This window comes from Trachinotus anak, unplaced genomic scaffold (assembly GCF_046630095.1).
Source record: "Trachinotus anak isolate AG129_WGS33_773 ecotype Australia unplaced genomic scaffold, CSIRO_AGI_Tana_v1 ptg000025l, whole genome shotgun sequence".
Lineage (NCBI taxonomy): Eukaryota > Metazoa > Chordata > Actinopteri > Carangiformes > Carangidae > Trachinotus > Trachinotus anak.
This window is the reverse complement of record NW_027273876.1, coordinates 11,446,776-11,466,064: the sequence shown is the minus strand read 5'-3', so window position 1 is coordinate 11,466,064 and position 19,289 is coordinate 11,446,776. Positions and strand designations below refer to the sequence as shown.

The 19,289-nt window shown below is 41.9% G+C and overlaps 3 protein-coding genes across 3 annotated transcripts; 1 reads left to right on the top strand and 2 right to left on the bottom strand.

The window, feature by feature from the left end:
• The first annotated feature begins 2,507 nt into the window (after positions 1–2,507).
• LOC139608668 (DDB1- and CUL4-associated factor 7-like) lies at positions 2,508–8,521 on the top strand. Its single transcript, XM_071462637.1, has 7 exons — positions 2,508–2,919; positions 3,983–4,141; positions 4,396–4,507; positions 4,638–4,756; positions 4,907–5,116; positions 5,331–5,448; positions 6,880–8,521. Exons 1-7 carry the CDS (start codon positions 2,782–2,784, stop codon positions 7,050–7,052), a joined length of 1,029 nt encoding a protein of 342 aa, XP_071318738.1. The 5' UTR covers positions 2,508–2,781; the 3' UTR covers positions 7,053–8,521.
• On the bottom strand, positions 8,515–16,305 carry kcnh6b (potassium voltage-gated channel, subfamily H (eag-related), member 6b). The gene is made up of 12 exons (XM_071462632.1): positions 15,268–16,305; positions 14,542–14,691; positions 12,930–13,355; positions 12,297–12,690; positions 11,787–11,986; positions 11,417–11,669; positions 11,135–11,328; positions 10,933–11,041; positions 10,409–10,678; positions 9,891–10,071; positions 9,317–9,521; positions 8,515–9,195 (listed from the first exon to the last, which is right to left on the bottom strand). Exons 2-12 carry the CDS (start codon positions 14,683–14,685, stop codon positions 8,899–8,901), a joined length of 2,673 nt encoding a protein of 890 aa, XP_071318733.1. The 5' UTR covers positions 14,686–14,691; positions 15,268–16,305; the 3' UTR covers positions 8,515–8,898.
• A 154-nt stretch (positions 16,306–16,459) lies between these two features.
• On the bottom strand, positions 16,460–19,170 carry taco1 (translational activator of mitochondrially encoded cytochrome c oxidase I). The gene is made up of 6 exons (XM_071462638.1): positions 19,104–19,170; positions 18,649–18,937; positions 18,459–18,565; positions 18,133–18,266; positions 17,540–17,702; positions 16,460–16,899 (listed from the first exon to the last, which is right to left on the bottom strand). The coding sequence occupies exons 2-6, from the start codon at positions 18,932–18,934 to the stop codon at positions 16,690–16,692; spliced, it is 900 nt and encodes a 299-aa protein (XP_071318739.1). The 5' UTR covers positions 18,935–18,937; positions 19,104–19,170; the 3' UTR covers positions 16,460–16,689.
• Between the last annotated feature and the right edge of the window lie 119 nt (positions 19,171–19,289).

Below are 19,289 nucleotides of genomic sequence, written 5' to 3'. Positions count from 1 at the left end.
CAGGCCTTTTCTCTTACGGTAGGTGATTGGATGAACCACAGCCAGGTAACAGTCCAGACAGACACAAGCCATAAGGAGGGGTCTCCCGCATGTGTTCAAGGCATAGACAGAGTTCCAAATCGCTTCAGTGATCGAATTCTTCCAGATGAAATGATTCAACATTCCAGGTGGGATAAAGGCCAAGAAGCCAGCATCCATGGCAGTGAGATTCAGTATGAAAAAATGATTTGGCGTGAAGGGACTTCCACTCCTGTGCGCCTTAAACATCTCCCAGAGGGTGGCAATAGAGGCAGGAAAGCCAAGAACAAAGCACAGCAATGTACAAAAGGCCCAGAAATACTTGCCCCCTTCAAGATCTTTACACCCGTCAAAATTCAATACTAACCCCACAGTTCCAGACGTGGCAGAGCTGTTGGAATGAGGATGTATCTCAGGAGGCATTATCGAGCAGAGGAGCAGATAAAAGACCTGAAAGACACAGTCATACTACTTTAGAGCATGAAAAATAAATTCAAAAACACACAGGCATGAAATGTGACAAGCAAGAACCAAGCGGGCTATACTCTCATGAAAAACTGTAATTCTGTCAAAATCCTCACACATTTTTTCAACAGCCTGAAGAAAATGGTATCTTTGTTTGCTTTATTAGTTTGAAATTCACTCCACATTGGTTGATGCATGAATAAAAACACACCTACCGTACCTTTTGATGAAGCTTTGTTGTTGTGTATGCGCTGCAGTTCTACTGTATCTTGTTGCCTTTATGACAAAAGTGTTATCTGTCCATGGAAGCTGCCACACTTATTTGTGTTAACACATCAGTCAAATTTATGACTTGGTGTCAGTGGCAGTTTTGCAAAGCATATAGAGTATTTATGGAAAAGAGCAGACCCACAGAGCACAGGAGATTCCACAAGGGTAATAGTGAGGGATATGACAAATGCACAAACACTGCATTTGACCTCTCCTGGAGTGAGATAATTACTATATTAAATAAGACAGTGAGTAAAGGTTCAGTGTGGTTTAATGTTGTTTACGCCAAATCTTTATGGCTTTTGTCATATGTCTACTTTTGTCTGTCCGACCTTTGTTCCACTAATGACAAAAGAATGAGTTGACAGCCAAGCTTGTCGAGATATCTTGCAGGGTAAATGAAAAATATGACCAGCTGGTGGCAGAAGAGGAGGTAGTCAGCATCACTGAAGCCAGCACGATTCATCCTCTTGGCACCCTGCATCTGAATACAGCTGTTTCTTGGGAATCCTAGGAAGTAGCTGTTCAGACATTTAATTAAAAGCAAAAAATGTCAACCAGCTGGTGGCGCTAGAGTCAAACTCAGAGGTTAAAGTAAAGTCAGAAGGATTTATCATCTGGGGTCCATGAATGTCTATATAAAATGTCAATCCATCCAACTGCAGGCCAAAAAAGAGGAGGAAAAATGAATAAGGCTTTTAGTGATAATTATAAACCATAAAAGGTGCCAACAGAGAGCAAATATTAAAGTTGTAGGTCTACTACGCATCTGTCACAAACTATATCCTTCAACTAAGACCTCGGGGACATTCAGCGTATGCCCTAAAAATCCATTGACTTCTGCTCATCAAAAGTGATGCAAATATTGTGCTGTGGAAATTCATTTGTAAAACCCCGTGTGATCACTGGACATGCAGATGTTGTTGTTAGCAGGTGGAAAAAACACAAAGTGTGTGGTAACGTCAAATTTCTGTACATGACAGGCAAATGAAGTGTCAAAGCTCGGGTTTATTACGACAAATGTACTGTTGCTGCCCATGAATAAACCTCCAAGCACTAAGTTAAACAGAAGTCAAATGAGCAGTCACGGTGATAAGTGGAGGTATGAAAGGAAGTCAATTGTCAAGCCAAAGAGCATCTGAAAGGGACAAGTGTTGATCTAAATTTGTTTTTCTGGATTAAAAATAGATGTAAGTCGCAATTAAGACAAAAAACATGAATGAACCTCAACTCTGTCCAAAGAATATGCTAAATGTTTTTGTTTGGCAGCTCTTTGTTGAGCTTTTCATACAGCTTCTCAGGTGAGGGCCAAATTATCTTGAGTGCTGCCTTCATGTGCTTCTTCGTAAACGCTCCTTTATGAAGTTGTATACAAATCTAAAACTTTTTCAAACAATTAAATCAAAAAATATGACAAATAATAAAATATATATGCCTGCTGGATGAAAATGGCAAGGAATAACAGTGAGAAACAGTGAAAAGAAGAATTAAGGTAACTGATGTCTTTTTTTAATAAAATATATAATGTTGGCTATTTGTCTATTTGGTATTGAACGGCCTACAACATTATTTCTATGTTGACCTGTCTGATCCTTAAATCTCCCAGAATCGAGATATCGACCTCCACATCTTTTCAAAAACGACTTGCTGGGCCGTTTTTTTTTTTTTTTTGTGCTCTGTGCTAATAATTACGACATTCATGCCACGTCTTGAAGGCAGCAGCAGCTCGATGACGCTCATCATCTGTCCTCCGGTCGCCGCCATTGCTGCCGTATCATGAACATCTCTCAGCAGCCGTGAGCCGTTCATTTCACACCTTTTACACATTTTTTTCTATGTAAGGTGTGGCTTACAAGCGTCCCGACCACATGCTCTCAACAGTTAGCTCACTTTAGTAGAAATTACACAACGTTATCGGAGACAATAAGTTACATTGGTAAAGTAGGCGGTTGCCGCGACGCGTTCAGGGACTTCCTTCCCTGCTGGTAATTACTTCTTGCCAAGAGGTTATTTGTAGTATCTTTTGAGATGTCGCTGCACGGTAAGCGTAAAGAAATCTACAAACACGAGGCTCCGTGGACAGTTTACGCCATGAACTGGACGGTCCGACCGGACAAACGCTTCCGCTTGGCGCTCGGTAGCTTTGTGGAGGAGTACAATAACAAGGTAACTTCAAGGCACACATCCTGCCCTGTGCTGCTGCTTCTGGCAGGCATGGGCAGTGGTTCACTGTCAATATCTGCAGGAGTTTTACTTCACTGGTGATAAATAGATAATTATAATCAATATTAAGTTTTCTTTTGCCCCTCCGCTCCTGGCCCCATGTCAAATCCCACGGTTCACAATGCAGTTTAATGGAAAGCCTATGATAATATGATATATACTGATAGGTACTGGTGAAATATATCAGGCTAAATTTAGGCAATAATCTGTTAGCATCTGTCCATTTCGTGACATGACATTAATATCACACAACCTCTGAATGTATAAAACATTTTGTGATGATTGTAGGGGGCAGTTTGTCCTCATTTGAAAAAGTATTTTTCATTGTAGTGCCAAAAATATGTCTTTTATCATACACTATTGGAATTGGTCTTATCTGCTTTCTTATATCTACATGCAATGATTTTAAATTTAGTTGATCTTCATTAGATGCTCTGCGTGAAGCATTTTGTAACTTTGATTTTGAAATAAGCTCTATTTGGCGTTCATAAGCAGTGAAAAAAATATGATAAATGGTTTATAAATGCTAAATAAGTGTGCTTAATAAGTAAAATGCTAATTATTACATATAGGTAAGGACAGGTTATAGTAAAGCAGTGCTGTTAAGATGTCTGCATCTGTACAATTGGAGGTACTCTGTAAAAAGGCAAGGGTTATATTATATATATATTATATTTTTGGTCACTTATTAAAATTGTCATTGATTTATTTTCTGTTCACAGAACTTTGATTAGCACACCTGTAAAAGCAACTACATCTATTAATTGATTTAGCTGCTATCAGCATAAGTGGAGACTGGACACATGGTGATTTGAAAAATATGAAATGACAATGAAAGTGATCAGATTAAATATTGGGAAAAAAATCCTTGACTGGATTATCCTCAGATGTTTATCCCTAGAATCATCACCACCTGTCACACCACTGACTGTCTGTACTGTTCCCGGATCAGATAAGTAACACTACACTGGCTCACTCAAGGTGAGTTGTTATTGTGTCTCTTCAGGTGCAGATAGTTGGTCTGGAGGAGGAGAGCTCAGAGTTTGTGTGCCGAAACACTTTCGACCATCCCTACCCCACCACCAAGATCATGTGGATTCCCGACACCAAAGGAGCGTTCCCTGACCTGCTGGCCACCAGCGGAGACTACCTGAGAATTTGGAGGGTGAGGACCAGTCCAGTCTGACCTGAACCCACAGCCTTACTGTTCTCATTTCACACAGGGAAAAGTAGGCATTGCATTACATACTATGCACAATTTAAACTCTATGTAATTCAAACTGGTTGTTAAATGGTACAGAGGCATGTCAGGTCCTCCTTTTTTTTTCTTTTTCCTTTGACATTTTGGTAACATGGTCTAAAAAGGGGATGAGCAGAAAGAGCAGAAATATTAAGAATAGTTTGTCTTTTTATGGAAAGGTCAGTGATACAGAGACCCGTCTGGAGTGTTTGCTCAATAATAACAAGAACTCTGACTTCTGTGCGCCGCTCACATCCTTCGACTGGAACGAGGTGGATCCAAACCTGTTGGGTAAGAGCTCAGTTCATTTTTACCTCAGGGAAAATTTATTGTAAAATCCCACATAGAAAACTAGAAAAATGATGAGCTTCACTAAGATTACATTGTTTTTATATTTGGTGTGTGTATAATTTCTGTGCAGGCACTTCCAGTATTGACACCACCTGTACAATCTGGGGGCTGGAGACTGGACAGGTGCTGGGAAGGGTCAACTTAGTGTCAGGTCACGTCAAGACGCAGCTAATTGCCCATGACAAAGAGGTAAATGTTATGACACAATGGATCAGACTTTCAAGAATTATGAAATGACACTTACAGACATTAATCTTGGATACCCATCTTTCATGTGAAACGCTCCTCACTGCTCTCTAGTCCTAACTGATCAGACCTCACCGTCTGTCTGCGTTGCAGGTGTATGACATCTCCTTCAGCCGAGCGGGCGGCGGCAGGGATATGTTTGCCTCGGTGGGAGCTGACGGCTCGGTGCGCATGTTCGACCTCCGGCACCTCGAACACAGCACTATCATCTATGAAGATCCCCAGCACCACCCACTGCTCCGCCTCTGCTGGAACAAACAGGACCCCAACTACCTGGCCACCATGGCGATGGACAGCATGGAGGTTAGGAGTGCTCACCATTTATGCTTATCATTCTTTGCACTGCACAAGCAAAAGAGCAAACAATGATTGTACTTATAGAATTTTGTGTGAAATTAATTTTTTTTAGATGGACTTCTTAAATGTTTAAGTCAGAAATGAATATTATTGAAAATGAAAATAGACGTTACATTAGCTGCCCGTTGATGTCTGTACATTTCTTTTTCCATACCCTCAGGTGGTGATCTTAGATGTGCGCGTGCCCTGTACTCCAGTGGCCAGACTTAACAACCACAGGGCCTGTGTCAATGGCATAGCCTGGGCGCCACACTCCTCCTGTCACATCTGCACAGCAGGTATGCAGGTTTGACTGAAAACACAGTCAGCAATATTCACACAGAAGTTTGTTTGCAGTCTGGAGGTTGAAGGCTGTGCCTAAAAATGTATGTCGGAGTTGCTGCAGACTGAGACATTATCTCAGTACCAGATTTCACATTATTGCAGCAACTGACACTGAGCACAAGAGGGAGCCCTTCTTATGCCACATACAGTATGTGAACTCATCCCGACGTTGTGCCAGTAAATGCATGTTAATCATTGATACAGTTGGAAGGTAAAACTGCAACAACATCTCCAGATGTTATTACTAAAAAGGTCTCAGACAGAAGTGGTAAGATCCTGATTATGGGGCCATAAATTCATTCAAGTCGAGGTTAATTGTAGCATCAGACATGAAGACTGTCACTGCTGACAACAGAAGAGATTATTAAACTTTTATGAAATCAGTTTACAAGAGAAAAAGCAGAAGTTCTTTCTCACACAACAAAATCAAAAGGGCAGAGTCACATCTACTACTCCCAAAATGGATCACGAGATGGATCTGATTCAGCTCATTACAGTAATTGATCAGTCATGTTTGATGTTGAGATAATTACCGTATTTTCCGCACTATAGGGCGCACTGGATTATAAGGCGCACTGTCAATGAATGGTCTATTTTCGAACTTTTTTCATATATAAAGCGCACCGGACTATAAGGCGCATTAAGCGAAACAAAACTGTCAGATAAGTCAAACTTTATTAAACGCGTTCACAATAACTCTCAACATTGTTCAGTTGTAACACGTAAAAAAAAACACAGTTTGATACCGCTAAATCAAACGTTAGCGTATTCACAATAACTCCTTATAGGTCCTTATACACACACACTGTAATATTATGGTGAAGCACAGTATGTATTACTCCGCGACGCTCCTGACTACGATAGCCGTAATACTGCAAGCGGTGCGGCTTTGTAGTTTACCAAAGTCGTACTAAAACATTTTGACAGAGCGCCGTGAGCGCCATGTACCACACAAAATCGCTTCGAGGTCAGTCAGCACAACCAGAATTAATCCATATATAAGGCGCTCCGGATTATAAGGCGCACTGTCGTTTTTTGAGAAAATTAAAGGCTTTTAAGTGCGCCTTATAGTCCGGAAAATACGGTACTCAGCAAAGATCTGCCTACCAATTTTCCAAGGGGATCCCTAAAGTTAATATCCTATAACAAGATCATTTTGACCAAAACAACTCTACAACCCAGTCACATGCATAATGCTGAGTAAAATTCATTTCACTCACAAGCAATACATGTTTTTATGTCCTGTTGAATAAGAAAACCTGGTGAAAAATAGTCATTAACCAGAATCAGGCCAGTTACATGTGGTGCTTAGTAACATGATTTTCTTCCTGTCTGAATAAGATAAATCGATTCAAATCAAACCTCTTCCCCTCATCTCTGTCTAGCGGACGACCACCAGGCTCTCATCTGGGACATTCAGCAGATGCCGCGGGCCATCGAGGACCCTATACTGGCCTACACAGCCGAGGGAGAGATCAATAACGTACAGTGGGCCTCCACCCAGCCCGACTGGATCGCTATCTGCTACAACAACTGCCTGGAAATCCTCAGAGTCTGAGCTGCAGACATGAAGTAACGAGGCATGAAACAACTCAAAACCATTCTCAGTGAGATTTACAAGCTGACAGGAGTTTGTTGTGGGAAATTCTTTGTTTACTAAGGACAAATGCTTGTATTGGCTTCATTTTGATACAGATGATGTGTGTAAAGCCTTTATCAGCTGAATGAGAACTACAGTATGTTACTGCTTAACTTTGTGATACAGTAATACCAAGACGTCCTGTATCAGAAAACTCCAACAAGCACCAGACGAGTACAAAAACCAGGTCTCAAGTAAAGGACTGTTAAATCTGTTGTCGTGTACATACTCGAATCAAGGTCCGGCACCCTTCAAAGTCTCAGCATGTTGTTTAATCAACAAATAGGCTAGTCAATAACGTGTTTTTCTATGCTACAGTGTGCATTTTGTTTTGCAGTTTAAGCCATTACGTCATCCTTATTCATATCCATATTCACCTTTTGATGCAGCAAAAATGCAGTTTAGCCATGTTTTAAAAAGTGGATTGAATGTGGTTAATGTGGATTCCTGTATTCAATTGTTTTTTAACTTATATAAATATTTATTTTATTCAACTGAATATCATTTGTGATATGAAAAACATCTTAGTTGTGATACATCACTTATATCTGCAACTAGTATTAACTGACCATAATACATATTTCTTTGTCATTTCTGCAACGGTAAGTTTATTAATAGCAACATTGTTTCGTTTTATACAGAAATAAACAGTCCCTCACAGCTTAAATCACTATACAGAAGTTTTATATTTAGACAATTATCTCACAGTGAGGTGGCACATTGATAAGAATCTATAGTACAGATTTACAGTTAAAAATGATAGGTTGAAAAAGTGTATTCTTCCAGTAACTGTAAAACACTGCCTGGACTTTATCCCCCAAGATCTGTAAATTACAGAGAAAAGAGCTGATCAAACTGACACTGAATCCTGGATGCAGTCAGGCCTGTTGTTATGTTGGGATCAGGATTGGATGGGAAACACAAGCCTTTGGAGGGAACAGGAGTCATATTTGCTGCAACTGTTTCAGTTTGTGGCTGTGATGTGCAATTGTTTTCTGAACATAAACAAAAAAAAATCACCAGTTCATTTTCAAAAAATGGAGCCAGATCAATACAGGTGAGTGAGGTCCAGTGAAGTGACACATTCTGTATGTTGGCCAGTAATTAACCAGGTATTGTACAGAAATGCCAGAGATATGTTTGTGGTAACTTAGGGAAAAAAATCAGTCCATAGTTTGTGCTTCAGAGCGCACAGACAAATTTGTTTTTGAACTGTTAAGTGTCCCACTCTACATATCTTGGTCACAATTCTTTTCTAACCTCTTTTCTAACAAAAATGTTTATTTGATGCATTTATGTTGAAAAAGAAAAAAGTATCAACCCACATACTGTTATCAGATGCTGGCACTCTTACTTTACTCTCAGCTAACTGTCACTGAGGGCCTCACTAATGCATCATCAGTCAGGCTGTAGCCTATGGGCAGACTGTACTGATCAGCAAGAGAAATAATTATTTTAAACAGGATCAATATTAAGACAGAACAGGGATGGAACAGAACTGGTGGTCTCAAAACCGAACCGGGATGGAACGAGAAGATGTAAAATATGATTATGAGACGTAAAGAAAAACTCCTGTGCACAAAAATATCATTCGCACACTGTTACAACTATTGTAATCATCACTGACTGAGTGTAATCCTGACTGAAATCCTTGCAGGCCACCACGATCTGGTTTTGAGACACTACTTGCTGTCCAAATGTGTAATGATAGCTGATTCTTGGACTAGTCATATGACTCCTTCCACAGGTCGCCACCAAAAGGTGTTCAGATGACAGGCAGCACAGGGTCTGACAGGTGTTTCTGGATCTCAGCCAGTCCTGAGGTAACGTCCAGGTTCCCCGGCAGTGAGGGGTAGCTAAGGCTGCTGCACAGCCTGGGGTTCTCCATGAGGGAGGATTTCACTGACGGCTGGGGCAGCTGTGGGGTCAACCCTGTATGGGTCTCAGTTTCGGGGGTGACGGTCATGAACATGGTGTCGTCCGATGCCACGGTCACATGGATACCGCTGGACAGCGACTCCTGAGACTTCTTGGTGAATTTAAGGTCGGTCTGAGTTGAGTTCTACAGTAAAGAAATCACACACCTCTTAACTTTTATTTTGTTAGTAAAAGGCGAGAAATGAATCTCTGTTCTAGTGAACTGTGACTGAGAGTTTCACTGTATTATTGGTATCAGTCCATACCTGTGTGGGTGCTCTGCTGTCCATCTGTATGGGAGAAATGGGGTACATGCTGTGCAGCACTGGTGTCCCAGTCCCATACAGGCCAGGTGAGTCAGAAGGGAGGGTACTGGCTGATACAGTGCTGTAAGCTGGAGGTACAGGAGCGATCTGCCTCTGGAGAAGCTGGAGAATAACGTTGATGTCGGCTGTCATGCGAGTCTCAAGTCTAGGGAATTAAGAAACAGTCAGAAGAATTTTTATATGCAATAGCTATTAAGTGAAATAATTATTTCAGGACACATGGCTAGCAATTTTAATTAAATGGCAGAATGCTCTTTTAATAAATCTTACTGCACCACTTTCTCAGTTTCTTTCTGCACCTGTCTGTATTTGCACCACTTTGTTTTCCCTGTTGTCCTGATTCATTAATATGGTCATAAGCCTTCCTGCATTTCTCTGCTTGAACATTGAATGCTTCTACTGAAATTGGACAAGGTTTCCACTCTCCAGCTTAGCTGCTTCTAGTCATATCCTGACTAGTAGATGCTTCCAAACATGAAACCACTTAAGGAGGAAAATGTACCAGAAACTTCACCTGTTAAGCTGTGAATGTAAAACCTCAAGTCGAGACTCTAGCTCACTGGGCCTTTCTTCTGTGAATGGTGGTGGGTGGTATGAGTTACGGACAGAGGAAGATCGCCATGCGCGACTGGAAAACTGTTGTGACTGTCGGTCCGGCCAGTACCGATACATTACCGGCACATTCAAAGATGAAGCTGAGGAAAATAAAAAGACAAGAAATTGGTGGAAATTTTATGGAAAAAGTAATGGAAATGCCCGATATGTTAAAGGCACGCAGTACAGATTCATAGTATTAAAGGGACCTTGTGAAGTTTTAGACTGCTAGTGGTACTGTTGGGCAATGTTTTGAGGTAAGGAATGAATTGAACAAGTGTGTGTGGCCCTTGGATACACAAAAACCCCCAAAATTGTGTGTTTTTCCAATGAAAACTCCACAGGGTGTCTTTAACTTTCAAGCCTCAGTCCACAACGCAACACCAACAACAGCAGTCCATCATAGTTTGTTCAAAATGCTGGGACAAGGACAATTACCTTGGTGGCTTCTGTCCAGCACTGCTTCCCTCCCCACTGACGCGCCACTCGGGGGTAGCAGCTGCACTACAGAGGGGGAATAATCCTGTGTGGCATCCTCAAGAGGATAAAGCTCTACTTTGGCACCATGAGCAAGAGATTTAGCCAGGTCCTCACTGGACTGGGAGCATGGGGATCCACAGCTACAGCGGTCATCCCAGTGGGCCTGGGGAGGTGAGTGACGATGACGGAAAGACTGAAGGGGGTATGAGTCTTCATGATCTATCCCATCTGTTTACAGAAAAGCATTTAGGTTACTCAGTTACAGTATTTTGTCAACGTGTCTCTTAATCCCACTCAGGATGTCAGAAAGCCAGAGACTGTCCCAGCATGGCTCCAATAAAAGCCAATTAAAAACACTCCGAACACAATGATCACTGACGTGTTCTTAGGGCATTAGTATTGCTTCTTTTCAGCACCTCCTATGCACACATTTATCAAAAGATGGATCTAAAAAGTATTGAATCTATGTCATCACATCTCACCTGGCCTAATTCGGCAGTCCAGGGAGTGGATTTTGTGTCTTGGCTTGTGGTGATATCCACAGTCGTCACCGGAGTCATCAGTTGTTATTATTGGTGGCACTTGATCAACCTGATGAACACAAGAAAAAAAAAAGACAGGCAGTCATTGTGAAAAAAATCACAGAATATCGTGCTGTGAAATTTTAAAGAACTACTAACGCACATCTCTCAGGTCAAAGGTCATCTCCAGGTTCCTCCAGAAGTTATCTGCAAAGCTAGGGTAGATATCCAGGACCTCCAGCAGGTCCTCCCTCAGGATGCGGTGCAGGTCACAGTAGGTGATGGTGTGCACGTCGGAATTGGACTTCCCAGGCTCATCATACAGGTGGATAACTTCGCCAAAGATGTCATTCTTTTCTGCAAGAGCATGAATCCTTTTATTCAAGTTTTTGTAGGATGGTTTTGGAGCATTTCTGAGACGCTACATTACAATCGGATATGTTACCTAATATTGCTACTACCACATCATCCCTGATGACATGGATCGAACCACGAGAGATGAAGAAGAGAGAGTCCAGGATGTCTCCGTAGTGGATTAGAGTATCTCCTGGAGGAGCGTGGACTGTCTTGAACCTCATAGCCAAGGCACGCAGACAGGCTTGACTACCTCCACGGAAGGCCTTACAGTTCTGTAGCAGAGATCTGTTCAAATGCAAACAGATATCAGCCTGCAAAGACTCTGGGAACCCCTTCAACACCTGAATATGGGAAGACATAACCATCGAAATAGCAGCGATTAGATAAAACATAAAAAACATGGATAGTGAACAACCATGAGATGTCATAGCAGTAAGTATTGTCACTGTTTTACTGACAGCGTTCATGTCAATGCCATTTGTGTATGACCAGGCATGCTGAAAGTACTCCTCCAGCCTTTGGCGCAGGCCACCTGGGATTTGGTGGAATCGAATGAACTCTTTGACTCGCAGCATCTGGGTGTGGTAGCGGGTTGTACCTGAGTACAGCCGCTGGATGATGGCAGACACGTTCCCAAATATGCTGGCGTACATGAGAGCTGCGACAGAAGCAAAGACAAACAATAGGACCTGGGTGATTATATTGTGATTATGTTCAATAGTAATATTTGTTAAAATTGCTGAAAACAGGCAGAGTTCATGTTCTGTATATTAAGGGACTGTACAAAAATTATTAGAGAGGCATGGGGGGTATGAAAGGGGGATAGTTATTTATTTTTTCTTATTGCTGAAGAGGTCAGAGGGTAGTCTGACATTTCCAAAAAGATCTTCTTTTTTTTTTTTTTTTAAAGTGAAACATCCCCTGCCCAGTAATTTTCATACAGTCCCTAACAGTGTTATTCAACTCACAGCCAATGACCATGACGCAGATGGAGAAGATCTTCTCAGAGTTGGTGTTTGGAGAAACGTTACCAAACCCCACACTCGTCAAGCTGCTCAAGGTGAAGTACAGCGCAGTGACATACTTGTCTTTGACCGATGGACCAGAGGTGGAGTCACTATCATTGTACGCTTTGCCCAGTTGTTCAGCCAGGTTGTCCAGCCAACCGGTCTCCGTGTACGGCCTCTCCACAAAGCCAATGGCGTACCAAATGCAGGCTAGCCAATGGGCAATGAGTACAAAGGTGCACATGAGTAGGAAGAGGACTGCAGCTCCATATTCAGAGTACCGGTCCAGTTTTCTTGCCACGCGGACCAATCGTAGCAGGCGGGCTGTTTTCAACAGGCTTGTTAAAGTTGCCATCTTTGGTGTTCATTAACAACAGGAAAGAAGAAGTTAGGCAAGAAAATGGTCAATCAACTCATAGCAGTTTTAGATAACTTGGTTAAAAAACATTTTAAAAATTCAGACACTTGTGGACAGCACAATTATTCGAAGGATTACCGCCAAAGTAATTGTAGAAGTACTACAAACAATGTTAATTTGGGTTTCGCTGAAAAACTTATAAACAATAAAAGCTTTCTGGGAGGCAGAATTCTTACCTCATCTGAGCCCGATCGGAAAATGAGGAGGTCAAAAGGGATCGCTGCAAACAGATCAATAGGGAACCAGCCTTTGATATAGTGCTTGGCTATCCGGCTCGGCTGTGTGACCACCTCGTCATTCTGGTCCACGTATGTTGTGCGAAGGTTGATGACTATATCCACAATAAACAGCACATCCACCAAAAGGTCTGCCACATTAAGAGGGTTACATGTGTAGCCACAACTCCTTTGATGTAAATCCCTATGTTCATCCAAGAGGAAGGCAGCTGAGTAAGGAGTGAAAACAGCTGTATAGAGGACCAGGAGGAGAATTATCCAGTCCCAAAACGCCTTGAAGGGGCTGTAGTGAAGCAAGATCCACCATGTTGTCTCAGGCACCTGGAGTTTGTATTCAGGCAGTACATCAGACTCCAGAGAAAGTACCTAAGCATAAAGAATAGAGCAGTATACAATGATTCCTACATATGAGCATAAGCTTTCAATCTTTCATAGGGAAATCTAAACTTCTAATGTACATTATTTAGTGCTGTAATGCATTTTGGGTAAAAAATGTAATCTCTCAGAAGGCAAATGAACAAAATTGCATGAAAAAAGAAAACAGTCAAGCAAGTACATTCTCTGAAACAAACACCATCAATTTAAAAACTATCCTTCTTTCTGAACTAATACTAAACAACAGACCTTTCTAGAAGACGTACTGTTGTGACCGAGTTCTTGGTGAAGGCTGTGTGCTCTGGTTTTGCGACCTTGTAGGTCCAACAAATCCTTGACCATTCTGTCATTGGTGACTCTCAGCAGAGGCAAGACTTGTGCGAGCTTACATCCAGATAATACAATTATTTCCTGATAGCTTGGAACAAAAAAAAAAAAAAAAAAAATCTCAGGCAAAGCTACAGCACCAGTGTGCTGTAATCAACCACGCAAGAGCTGACTGAGCACAGGATGCTGGTGGGCTGGAGGGTTGTAATGATGAACTGGGCGTCACAATCACACGGCTGAGTTCACGTGGCGACACTGCCTTCTTGTTCTCTTTAGACCAATATCAAAATAATAGTTGCTGCCCTGATAAATCTCACAGACCTTTTAGACAAATGGATAAATCGATCAGATACATACATAGATAGTTTATACAGATATATATAGAGAGACTATTAAATGGACAGCACCACTCAGCATCCCACAGAGGCAGTGATGCAGAATGCTGAGCCCCAGGGCTGCGGCAGTAACAACAGCAGGCCTGAATTGAACTGTGGCTCAATCTAACTTTGTTTTTCACACCCAGGAGGAAAGCATTCAGCTACCAAACCACCCACTGATTTTTCCACCAGCAGGTTAATTAACGTCAATCTTCCATCATGGCAACTTTCTGGAAGCCTCTTTATTTCTTAGAAATCAAAACATGATTAATGTGAGCTCTTAAATGACAGACTGAACCTGGCAAGTCTCAAATTTGCAGACCTTCTATATAGTTGCAGACCTTCACTTGGAATTTGGTAGTGAATAAGTAGGGACTTCCTGGCTCTCAGTCAGGCCAGCTGCACGCTTCAAGCATATAAACTGATGCACACAGCCAGAGACTGAGCCCATGTGAGGTTCTCGGCCCCCGTACCTGCGTGACCTTCTCTGTGACGTTCTGAGAGCGGTCCTTCACCTTGGAAGGGCTGAGTAGCTCCATCCTGGGAGTTGGAGGCGAGCGGCATTCGGGGCCCCTGTTGCCTGGTCCCCCACTCTTCATAAGGTCTGAGTCAGACATGGAGCTCTGTGGGCCGACAGGTGATTGGAAAAACAGGATTGTGTTTATATTTAGGCCAAAGAGATCCTAAACAATGTTTGGTTTTTTTTTTACTGTTTCTTCTCTTATTTCATGCTTCTTTAATTTCCTGGAAAGACGTTTGTTTTACTGTGACTGTTACTGCAGTTCTAGTATTCATTAACACTGTTAGCTGCATGATTGTTCTCATGATGTAGTTTTCTCACTATACTGGACTTGCACTGTGGATTCCTTTAATTTAATTTATCCAAATTTTGCCTCAGCATTTTTTTTAAAATTCTAAATCTTTACTCAAAAATATCAATATGAATAAAAAAAAGGGAACTACTCAGCGACGTTTAATACTCTGCACTACCCCCTTAACAAATTCCTCTCTGCTCTGATTTCCCAGAATGCCCGTTTAGCTGTGCCCCTCCCAAAAAAACTCTGCCCTCAAATACTGGATAATCTCAATACTTGACTCACAAAGTGTAGCTGTACAGAGAAGGTAGCAGGAGAAAAATGTGCTCTCACCAGCCGGTCAATCTTTCAGTTTTAAGTGAGGAAAAAATAAACACAACTCACCTGATTTGAAACCAGAAAATCAGATCCTCCTTGGCTTTGGCCACTATGCAGCCATGACTCAAATCTCCATCCTTGTGAACACTTTTTTTGGACAAGTGTGTTCAAAAACGTTCACTCTCCTCTTTCATGGTTCATATTTAGGTAAAACCAGTGTACTTCTGGTTTTCAGTGTGCGGATGCAGACGTCGATGTTGAACCCTCCACTCTGGCACAGGGCAGAGGACTGGCCTGCAGCTCGCATGTTGCTGTGCAACATTTGCCAACACTGGAAAACGATCAATGCTATGCTATAGCAGAGAGGAACTGACAGGAAAATCGATGACGAGCATTGATAAACAGAACAAATGGGCTCAGAGCCATTACACTGGACTTCCCCATTAACATCAAATTACGATTTTAGTGTTGTTGTACGTAGTTCCGTTTGGTTGTGTACATTTAAAATATAGCTGAGGCTGTGACATACATGACACTGTGGTGCACAAAAACTAAATCAGCTGGCTAAAGGTATAGCATCCGCTCAATATGTTGCATCCATACTGTTAATGTGGGATCTTATTGACTGCAATGTTGACACTACAGTATTATGTGGGGGTAATGACCTGTGATGACATTGGCTCAAAATGTCCTTCAGCAGTAACCTTCAGCCATCTGTATTCTTTTTTGTTTTATTTTTTTAAATAATGTAATAAATACACATTATTGCATAATTGTTCAATGAGGATGAAAGAGTACAGGTAATCTTAATACTTTTCAACTAGGTAACCAAACTTTTTTTTTGGAACAATACCAGACAAAAAATAATTTTGCAGCAGAGACTTATGTGACATAACATCTGGAGGGGATCTTTAAATGTAACTTTTAACTTAATCCTTGTTAATGCATTGTTTCCATCCTCAACTGGTAAATGTAAAATGTCCTTTTGATGGAGCATTTTCATTTCTTACCTCTAGGATCTCATAAATGAGTATCCAATAAAAAGGGGACTCTTACTAACACTTTTTCCCAGCTTTTTAAGACATATTTCACAAGTTGTGCCTCTTAAAATGAACCACTCTGGGGAAAATCCTGAAGGGCAGTGGTGGCGGTGTATCCCTGGGATGGCTTCTATATGCCATCTATGGCTTCTACTGGCTGCTTGTAGAAAAGTTCAGTTGGACTATAGGAGATATTTAAGGTAAAACATCACTTCACATTCGCACTGGGACCACAGTTTAATTTCTCTTCAAGGCTTTTTCCCTTATACACAGTATCAAAATGGCCAAAACACACAAATTCTCTTACTGGTGATGTCTGTTCCTGATAATATCATGACAAGCAGTAGTATCCGGACCGACTGATGTACAAGGTGGTCAAAATCTTTTCTCTGTGAAATGAGATACTCCACATGCTATTCAGTGTCCACCAAGTGTCCAGAGATCGTACTCAGCTGTCAGCCTGGATATTGTCCCACACTCGAACTACGTCTGGACAGTCACTGAGAGCCTCTATTAGTGTTGAAGCAGCATCCAGCTGGTCCTGGTCCAGAGATGAGCGGGTGTTGGGAACAAACTCAACACCAGAAGATGCGATCTGCATTCCCAGCTTCTCCAGTGAGGCCCGAACCTTATTCACGTCCATCGTGTCACAAATAAACTGAAGAGAGATCAGATCAAACTGTTAGTTCAATCATGGTTGCAACTTATTGTTTTTTTTTCCAGTATCATCGAAGCTCAATTATTCTATTAACTGCAAGACAATACAGACAAATGTCCATCATTTTTTCCTAAAATCTACAGTTATAATGTATCATTGGTTGTTTGGCCCAGTCAACAGTCTAAACCCCTGACATAGAGGTGCAATTTTAAATGAGTAGGACCTGTGAGAAGGTTGTATGACAGTATTTAATTCTGCAAGAGGAAGAGGTTGATATACTGGTCTACTTAGTGGTCTGCGGTGGAAAATATCACTGTTACTGTTGCAAAACTTTATTGATAACAATTATGTGGCAATAGTGATGGGAGGCCCAGGTGGACAGACAGGTAACATTTATTTTTACTAGGAAACTTCTGCAGTAAGGGTTTGACATTTTCAAAATCATGCATGTCTAGAGGATTCAACAGATGTTAGTTTGTGTCTCCTCAGGATTATATAATGGATCTCTGTGATGTAGCACAGTCAGGCACATATTTTTATTCACATTTAAATTTCAGAGCCCACCAAGACGGCTCCACACATGTCCCCTCGTACTATGTGTCTTTACTGCTCTCCTTTGAGAAGATGCCCCTTGTCTAACCTGCATGAGAGGCTGCTCCTCCTCATCCTCACTATCTTGGACATCTTCGGCTCCCACCTCAATGGCCAGCTCCAGAGCTTTCTCCGTCGAGATGGTCTTGCCCGCCATCGCCACCACCCCTCTCCTGGTGAAGCTGTGGCGGATTCCATCTGACAGCATCCCTCTGTGGACGAGCGAAGAATTACACCATCAGCACAACACAGTCCCATGTTAACCTATTTGAACACATCACTTATTTTCAAAGGCATAAATCTTGTGTATTTGCTTTTTGTACACTTTAATTAGCACTTTCAAGATAAACACAGACACGCAGCTGCAGAGCTACAGTCAGACAGACAGATCCTTTTCTATCTTGTTTTTTTAGTATTTTTTCCTCAGTCATGTTTATATGCATTATTGACGTAAAAACCTTGTCATGTATTCCCTTCAGATCACGTGATACGGTGGTAGCCTGGTGATCTTGAATGTCAAGCAGATCACGTCAACACTGAGGACTAACCATCAGTATTGTGGTGAAAGCACATGAAATATCTGTGATTTTTTCATTTCAGCTATACAGTCACAGCAGACTGATATTATAAGCCGGTCCTGACCCGTTCTTGTTAAGCAGGCGTTTAATTTCCTGGTGGCTGCGGGTGTTGTTGTCAGTGAGAACCTCAATGAGCAGCAGACATCCACCAGGCCCCCGAGCTTCAAACATGTGCTGGGATGCCGGTTTAGCCTTTTCCTGCAGAGCCAGGAGAGAGGGCGTGAATGCATTTTGTGCAGCAAATAATTTACATTTTTTTGGAGGAATGGTTTTCATCCGTCCAGAGACTTAAAAATTCTACACTTACAGTATGGTGGACCAACAATTCAATAGGACATTTTATTTTTCTTCAATTTTTCACCTATTTAACTGACAGTGTTGTCAACTTACCGCACTCTTGATTGCAGCCTCTATGGATGCTTTGGGCATGTTTTTGTTCCTGCACTGCTCCAGTATGTGTGCTAAGTTTACATTCAGGTCTGCGTTAGGGCCACCCTCTACAGACAACACCAAATATGAAATCAGCTACAGTCCACACAAAGACAGCCCGATTGTAAAAAAGAAAACACTCCAGCCTCACCTTTCACAGCTATTCTTATCATCATGCCAAACTTCGCAAACATCTTTCCCCTCGCCTCATCTTTGGGTCCTTTAATGTGTTTCACCTTTGACCACTTGTTGTGCCCGGCACATAATGAGGAGCAGAGCTGCAGCGTCCTGGCAGAGGAGGCCCTCCACGGGGGGGACAGCACACATGGGGTCGGCGGCAGGACGGACTTCACCGGGGCCGAGCACCTGCCTGACACCACGGCCAGCGTCCGGAGGAGAGGGGCACGGAGAGCCCCCAGCACCGCCGCCCCTGCCATGCCCTTCTCACACACACACACACACACACACACACACACACACACACACACACACACACACACACACACACACACACAGTACCAAAGTATTTTATAGGCTTGACTTTCAGAAACCGTTCATATTAAAAATCTATAAATGAATAAAACCGTGTGACGCTTTCTGACTTACAGCTTTGACAGATGTCGGAAACACGCAGCTGCTGCTGTCCTTGTTGTGCACCCGGCAGTTCCGGGTTGCTGTGACGTCAAAAATCGACCTTTCAAAATAAAAGTTCGATCACGCTTCACGCTGTTGACCGTAAAATAAATTAATAAATAAACAATAATAATAATAATAATAATAATAATAATGGGA